The 8,905-nt window shown below is 31.2% G+C and overlaps 1 protein-coding gene across 1 annotated transcript; it reads left to right on the forward strand.

The window, feature by feature from the left end:
- LOC146932036 (TNF receptor-associated factor homolog 1a-like) lies at nt 1–1,250 on the forward strand. Its single transcript, XM_085703626.1, has 3 exons — nt 1–434; nt 622–763; nt 843–1,250. The coding sequence occupies exons 1-3, from the start codon at nt 139–141 to the stop codon at nt 978–980; spliced, it is 576 nt and encodes a 191-aa protein (XP_085559752.1). The 5' UTR covers nt 1–138; the 3' UTR covers nt 981–1,250.
- The last annotated feature ends 7,655 nt before the right edge of the window (nt 1,251–8,905 follow it).

Here is an 8,905-nt window from a genome sequence, read left to right on the forward strand (position 1 = left end):
CCATGTTTTGTTATTCAACAAAAAATAACGGGCGTCACTCCCTCAAATTTTTTGTTTGCTAATTAACGAACATGATTTTTCAATATTTGCAGATTCTGTACTTTCGTGGAAGGAAGTGACCAAATTTCGACGGATCAAATGTTTTGGGAAGAACAAGATGTAATTCAGAAAGCCTTGGTGAATCACTTTTTTGTAGATGGTATTGTGACATCTCCTTTGGTTATGGAGATATTATACATTGGTTATACATCAATAAATGCTAACAGTACTACGGCCAAGTTTGTCAAAATTGAGGAAGATAGGTTTGGGTTGGTTGATGTGCCATCCCTATTTAAAAGGGCTGTTGGTATAGAGTATAAACCTATATGTGAAAGCATTCTCAGAGAGTTTTGTTGCATGATAGTGGAAATATTTGCTCTTGACTGGATATTCAGGTACCATATATCATTTATTTATTGACCTGGGTCTTGTTTCTTTATATTAAGTATTCGTGTGATTGTTTAATTTAAAAAATTAATTAATAATAAAAGTGTGATGCAATAGTGTTGCTAGGCTTTTGGCTTGATATCCAGTAGATTGTGCAGGCTGATCATATTCTAATTATTTATTTAATGGATGCAGGAATAAAATTCGGGGGAACTTTAATCGAACTGAAAAGAAGTCCAGGAAAAAAGTGAAAGAAACGGGAAAAACTTTTGTTTTGACTGTTATACCAATTATACCAAAGAGAAATGATAAATGTGTAGAAGAGATGGAGCAAACGGTAAACTTGATTTTGGCTGTAAATAGATGGGTTTTTCTTATTTTGTTAACTACTTGATAGAAACTGTTTGTGGCTGCAGAAAAATGATGAATCGATTGCAGCAGAGCTTAATGACTTGGCTATAAATGCTGGAATTGAAGATCACCATGCCGCAGGTGTGTCTCCCATGCCTCAGGTCAGGCCAATGGTTGAGATTGAAGATCACCATAGCCTGTGAGTGTGATGCTTCAATAATGATGATGAAGATCGCTGTTTACTTATTTCTCTGAAATTTGTAGTTAATAAGTTTACACTGATGTTCATTTACAAAAGTGAAACTCTGAATTTGTAGTTAACTCGCATTGTTGTTTAGTTCTGTTTAGTTTGTGGCTTTGTGATGCACTTCTTTATCTGTTGAAGTGAAACTTTGAATTTTAAGTTAATTCACGTTGTTATCCTATGTTGCTTTATTAGTTCTTAAATAAATCGTTTGTTGATTTAGTCTTTACAGTTTTCTTGAGATTATCTTGGTGTTTCCATGCATGGTTTCTGCTTTGGTGTCAACTAATGAGAGCACATTGTCATTCTTGTTGGCATCCAACTTGCTAGCAATTAGCACCTTGCTAGGGTGATGTTTACTATCCTGGGATATTTTTTGGGTTTAATTAAATGATTTAGTAACTGGTCCAATTGAACAATTCATTTGAAATTTATTTACAACTGTGAAATAAGTGTGTACAGGTGGATATTGTGATTTTGAAAGGTTTCTCGTGTAACTGGAATATATTTATCAAAGAAAGTCATGGTTGTTGGATCAAAGATACCTAATAAACATCTTAAAACACTTACAGAAATAAAGAGTATAGAGAAAGTGAGAGGGAAACAGATGGCTTGGTTGATGTAAGCATTTCAATCATATGGCAAATCAGTCAGTGCAATAATCTTCTCTTTGGTGAGCAATGATATTTGTACATCCATTTAAAACATGTATTAAGAGAAATGATATTTGAACAACCATTTTTTGACAACTTTTGTGACAACTTTCTCTCTCATACTCACATTGTCCTTCTACTTTCTCTCTCTATTACTTTGATTTTTTGCGCCACTATCTAAATCCCTTTGTATAATTTGGTTGTATAAGAAGTTGTCACAATAAAGGGTTGTTCAAATAACATTACTCATTGTTTAATGTTTATTGCATGTATGACTAAAGTACTTCTATACAAGATATATTTTTATTTTCTTTCCTTTTTATGCATATAGGAAACATGCATAGAATCCTCCATTTCACAAGCTCCATATTAACTTCAATAAAATTTGCAGTAGCCTATGATTTTTTTTTTTTTTTTTTTTGTTCAATAGCCTAGTGGCTAGATCACACACTTTTATTTTAAAGTGTGGAGAAGTGGGAAATCCGGGGTTCGAACCCCGGCCCCTGCAAACATTGTCCCTGGTAGCTACCAACTGAGCTACACTTACGGGACGCCTATGATTTTCTTTCGACAAAATATATTTATTTTCAAGGGGATTTATATTATTATTTCCATTTTTTTAGTACCAATAATAGAATTCTGGGGTGCATGATGCACCAAGAGGATATATATGTTTTCTCAATTTTATTATATTTTCCGTGTTGGTTGAGTCAGGTAAAAACAATTTGTGGACATTGTAACAATGAAAATACAGCTATGGACCAAGGGAAAAATTATTTTGATCATTACTATCAATATTTATACTTTTAGATGTAGTTGCATTTGGCTGACAAAAATCAGAAATTAGGCAACATTTGACAATTTTCATGTATTTTTCAGTATGAGATCCACATGCTGGAATTGAAATGTTGACCATGACCACTACACGTCTACACCATGATTTTGATGAAGCAAGAGACATGCGCCGACTCATTGCATGAGTTAAGGCTTGAACATCACTGGTTGGGCAATTAGAATGAATGTTTTAGAGACATGGATTTAGTCGCATATGAATCCCACGGATTGATCGACAGAAGTGAGAGAGCACAAGTAAAAAAATCTTGTTTATCATTTGTATCAGAAAATGTAATGAAATCTTCTACACCTGGAAGAGTTAAAAAAAAATTCAGCACAAAAAATGTGGCAATAAATGTGAAATAACCTGGATTGTTACTCTTGGTTGCAAGTACTTTGAATGTAAAATGGACATTGAAATCAACAGAAAGCATACTGACAGTACTCGGGGGAGCTTGCTGTTGTGCATGTTTTGCCAGGCTAAATTTGTAGCAGTCTTTGAATTAGCAAATGGACTCATCTGTTCCTTTCCATCTGCAGAACCGAAATAGAAGACAGAAGAGAATAGTAAAATTCGCATCATCGCGAAATGAATGACTTGCAATTAACTATAACAAAACAACCAATAGTGGATCTTCTTTGGTCTAAGTTTTGACTAACAACAAAATGTCAAGTTGTATTTTTACTAAATCAGGTTTTAAAGATGGCATACATTGTGGCAATAATATTTTAACTATGCATATTTTTCAGTGAATGGAGTTTAGATGAGTTAGGCTCCGAGATTCATCAAGGTCAGATCAAGCCTCAACTCTCAAAGCTTAAAGAACACTTGAAGAAATACTTGTAGATCACGGACAAAAGAGATCCTCACATCAACCACAAAAGTTAGACCAACAATCTTGTGGATGAATCGACATCTTAACATCTTCATTGAATCCATACTCGCAAGTTGAATAGAATATGCATATTTAGTGCAAGAGAATGAAGCAGAGATAATCCTATACCAAGTCTCTTACTAGTCACTAAGCCTAACACACTAGAAACAAGAACTGACATTCCCTTAGAAGCAGTAGTAATTAAGATTATCGGCGATCATGAATCAGTTTAATGCTCACATTGTTTACTTATTTATATTTGTTAAGAGTTGATAGAAACAAACAAAAAAGTTTGATTTATCAAATCTTTAGAGAGCATCAAGCTCTTCTGTACAAGAAGAAAGTAACAATTCTGCGGTTACAAAACTTCCAATAACAGGTACAGTGTACTTAGTACCAAGGGTGAAATCGTGAAGGGTATATCAACACCAAGGAGATTCAATGAGCGGTCAACACTTATATTGTTTACATTTAGCAACATCTTGTTTTGGTGAAAATGATTCAGAAACTATTGCTTTGGTAGCATTTACATTTAGCAATATCTTGTTTTGGTGACAATGATTCAAAAATTAGAGTCACTGACTCTGATGCAAAAACTAGTAATTATCAACTCATAAATACTTGATTGTTTTCTTCAATTTGAGGCAAAATATTATTGAAGTCTTGTTCCATTGTAGAGAATTGCTTTTCCGACAATGAAAGTTTCCTATTGACACAAGTAAAATACTAAAATGCCCTCAGCGGTTTCGCCGGTAGTTAACTGCCGCTGGCACTCAGCGGTAGTTAACTACCGCTGGAAAATTGCTTTTCTGCACATGCCCACTTGTTTCAGCCACCAACTTCCATTTTTTAATTAATTAATAATAATTTATTACCATCATCCAACACATCTTCAGTATTGCAGCAGATGTTTTGAATTTGCTTCAATCATTCATGCAGCCCATGGTTTCGGTCTTTCTTATCTTCAGCATCAATTAGCAGGATGCTTTAATCTTCCAAGAAACAAAATCATTTCATCCAATTCTACACCTCTTGTAGTACAAACAGCTCGCAAAAACCTCAACAATCTCACTTTATTACTCCTTTGCAACAAAGCCTTATAAAGTGTTCCATAATTTGATTTTCCAATCACTTCACCTGGTGCATCCAATATATCACATATTGTCAAATCCTCTCCACCTACAAAGATGATCAAATCCTCCTTCACCTCTTCATGCTTTTCTTCCAACAAATAGAGATTGAATTAGGTTGTATGATTATTTTGGGTTGTGGACTTGTGATTCTGTTTATGTCCACAATTGTTTGTTCATAAACAGAATTTGTTGTGGTTGGAAAAGGGGTGTCGGATTTTGTTGTGGTTGGAAAACAAAGGAGTGTTATTGAGAGGAAGAAGAGAGTGGAAGTGAAGATAGACATGTTTGGATGGAATGAGAAGGATGGTAAAATGATTAACGGAAATGAAGAAGGGAAGGGAAAGGAATAGGTTGTGTAGTGATGTTAATATGTGAAGGTGATGAAAGAAAGTGACTGAGTTGGAAAATGGAAGAGATGTGTGGGACAGTAAACAAAAGCAATTTTCCAGCGGTAGTTAACTACCGCTGAGTCCAGCGGCAGTTAACTACCGGCGCTTTAACCAACGGTAGTTAACTACCGCTGGGGGTAATTTGATCATTTACTTGTGTCAATAGGAACTTTTCTATGTCAAAAAAAGCAATTTTCTCCATTGTATGGCCATTTTTTCTTTCCAATTTACCTCAAATTTCTTATGTCCATATTTGAGGCAAAATATTATTGAAGTCTTGTTCCATTGTATGGCCATTTTTTCTTTCCAATTTACCTCAAATTTCTTATGTTCCTATCCATAAATATGCAGTAAAAATATCCATGGTTTGGAAAATCTTTCTATGAATGGCTAGTTGTGTATATTTCCCAATTGACTTTTTCTTCCATGGTAGTTTTTCAAATGCAGAATTCCAAACTCTCGAATTCAGAATTCAGTCAGTAATTAAAAGCTTGAAAGAAATTTAAGTTAGGGGCTACATGAGCTTAATAACAACAAACATCTCATCAGCTTGACCAATAGTAATATTTATAAACCTAAAGATGTTGGTGTCCTAGGTTGTGCTTCTGCATCATACATGAGCTTAATAACAACAAACATCTCATCAGCTGGGCTAATAATAATATTTATAAACCTAAAGATGTTGGTGTCCTAGGTTGTGCTTCTGCGTCATACATGATGATTATTAACTTATATAATCAACTTCAACATAGTTTTGTGAGACTGCTTTTATGAAAGGGGAATTTATAGGTAAGATTTCCAGAATTAAACATCACTTGTGATAAAACTGTCTTATGATGAAAAGGATTCTGCACCGCAGAATAAGACTTGATAGTTGATATGAACATGCATATGGATGATTTGTGGTGTGAAACACTAACACTAAATCCACAATAAAAAATATTACCAAAGGATAACTCACATCTTCAAGTGTGTAGCAACAAGTCATAACATTGCATACGTTAACCAACTTAGTGTCACAAAAATACTTAAAATCACCTACATCTAGAAATTGTAGCTGAACAAAACTACAAACTAATGGCCACAACAAAATCACCAATCCAAGTAGTATAAATAGCTTTCTATTGCTTAATCATTGTACTGTATTATGAATAACTTGGACAGTGAAAAAATCAGTGAGCAGCTAATTGTATAATCATGCAGACACAGTCCAGATTCCCGGCACAGCATCGCCTACAATGTAGTAAGCTGCACCAAGAGAACTAAAACTAGATGTGTCAAACCATATATCAAAAGTACCTGCTTTAATCATCACATTCTTTAACCACCCCAAGTATAACAAATAAACTCACAATGCACTATTAGACTTTGCTACAAACATGGCCAGATTAATTAACTACATATATAACCTACAAAACACCTACAAGTAAAACATCATTCCCACCATCACACACAAAAACAACAGCATTTGTAAGCCAAAAACCAGATCTCAATATTAATATGAAATTTATATAGATCTCACTATTTTAAGCTATAGGTTCAAGAATATATGGATTATGTATATTAAATAAAAGGCTTAAATATGGTATTGGTCCCTGCAAAATAGGCTAGTTTTGGTTTTAGTCCCTGCAAAAAAAATTTATAGTTTTTGGTCCCTGCAAAAATAGGCCAGTTTTGGTTTTAGTCCCTGCAAAATTTTTGTTTTTGGAAATAGTCCCTGACCCAGTTATGTAATAAAAAAATATTAAAAAATTCTGAAAAAATGAAAAATTAATAAAAAAATATTAAAAAATTATGGAAAAATGAAAAATTAATAAAAAAATTAAAAAATTCTGGAAAAATGAAAAATTAATAAAAAAAATTGAAAAAAATATTAAAAAATTCTGGAAAATTGAAAAATTAATAAAAAATTTAAAAAATTCTGGAAAAATGAAAAATTAATAAAAAATTGAAAAAAAATATTAAAAAATTCTGGAAAATTGAAAAATTAATAAAAATGAAAAAAAATAAGAAAAAATTAAAAAATTCTGGAAAAATTAATAAAAATAAAAAATGATTAAAAAAATAAAATAATCTAATAAAATGAAAAATAATGATAAATTCTGAAACCATGCAAGACATTCATTTCGAAATTTTCATTAGTATTTTTTCCAGGAATTTTTGTGTATTTATAAACCGGGAACTTTTGTGTATTTATAAATCGAGAATAAGGGAAATTTCGAATATATACTAATCAAAATTTCGAAAAATACTAATGAAAATTTCAAAAATTTCATTTTTTTTAAAAATGATTAATCTTTTTAATTTTTTTCGAAAATTTCGAAATTTTTTAGATATTTTCCAGAATTTTTTCAGAATTTTTATTTTTCATTAAAATTTTATTTAGAATTTTTCCAGAATTTTTATTAAAATTTGGAAAATTTAATTTTTCCAGAATTTTAATTTTTTTTAGAAAATTTCAAAATTTTATTTTTTCAGAATTTAGCATTATTTTTCATTTTATTAGATTATTTTATTTTTTTAATCGTTTTTTATTTTTATTAATTTTTCCAGAATTTTTAATTTTTTTCCGTATTTTTTTAAATTTTTTTCCATTTTTATTAATTTTTCAATTTTCCAGAATTTTTTAATATTTTTTACAATTTTTTTATTAATTTTTTATTTTTCCAGAATTTTTTAATTTTTTATTAATTTTTCAATTTTCCAGAATTTTTTAATATTTTTTTCAATTTTTTTATTAATTTTTCGTTTTTCCAAAATTTTTTAATATTTTTTAATTTTTTTATTAATTTTTCAATTTTCCAGAATTTTTTAATATTTTTTTATTAATTTTTCATTTTTCCAGAATTTTTGCAGGGACCAAAAACTATAAAAAAAAATTTTGCAGGGACTAAAACCAAAACTGACCTATTTTTGCAGGGATCAAAAACTATAAAAAAAATTTGCAGGGACTAAAACCAAAACTGACCTATTTTTGCAGGGACCAAAAACTATAAAAAAAATTTGCAGGGACTAAAACCAAAACTGGCCTATTTTGCAGGGACCAATACCATATTTAAGCCTAAATAAAATAACAACAAATCAAATGAAAACAAGTTAAATAAACTAAGAGAAGATAATGTTGAAGTGTATAGTTGTGATGTAATGGCGTTTGGAGGCGGATTTGTGTAGGAAGCACAAAATCCGTACTATGATACCATATATTTGATGTTTAGGGCTTGAAAAGCAGGGCACCCCATAGAGAACCTACGGGTATTTCAGAGCCACAGTTTAATACTGCTCTCCCCTGTATGCTTCAGCCCTCAACTTCATCACTTACAAATTAAATTAAATCAAATCAGATATTTGTTATAAACTAAAAAATGCAAACTTTCTATCACAAAAATCAAAAAATAAATAATATGGCAAACTTGCAGGACATGGGAGGATGAAACCCTAAACACTTGTTGCCGCTGTGCATCTGCGTACTTATAAAACGTTGCAATGAGGGAGGAAGTTTGATGTGTTTTAGTCTCTCTTGTTGGGCTTGGATCAAAATAAAATGGGCCTGGGAATATGCTTCGTATTTCATCAAGATTCGTTCCTCGTAAATGAATTACTTTTCCCACTCCCACAATTCTCATAGGGTCTGGCCGAATTTTAAAATTCAGACGTGTAAAAAATTGGGGAGTTTAATACTTTTTTACACGTTTGAATTTTAAAATTTGAATAAACCTAAATATTTTGAGAAATGTAAAGTGAGAAAAAACAGTTAATGTCTAAACATTGTGGAAATGGATTCTCTCATTTTTTTTATCTCTTCATTTTTGTTTAGTTTTTCGATAAATTAAAGTTTGAGTTCGGTCATACTCGTTTGCATATTCGAAAAGTGGAATTTAAGTTTGTCCATGAACATTTTTTTTTAAAATGTTACTTGCATTTTAACTAAAAAAAATTGTACACGTATTTAAAAATGTGTTATTTAAAATTATTTGTTTTACTTGGAAAAAAATTATGTTTT

The sequence above is a fragment of the Medicago sativa genome, chromosome 4, assembly GCF_051527215.1.
Source record: "Medicago sativa cultivar Bolivia chromosome 4, Bolivia_mono, whole genome shotgun sequence".
Lineage (NCBI taxonomy): Eukaryota > Viridiplantae > Streptophyta > Magnoliopsida > Fabales > Fabaceae > Medicago > Medicago sativa.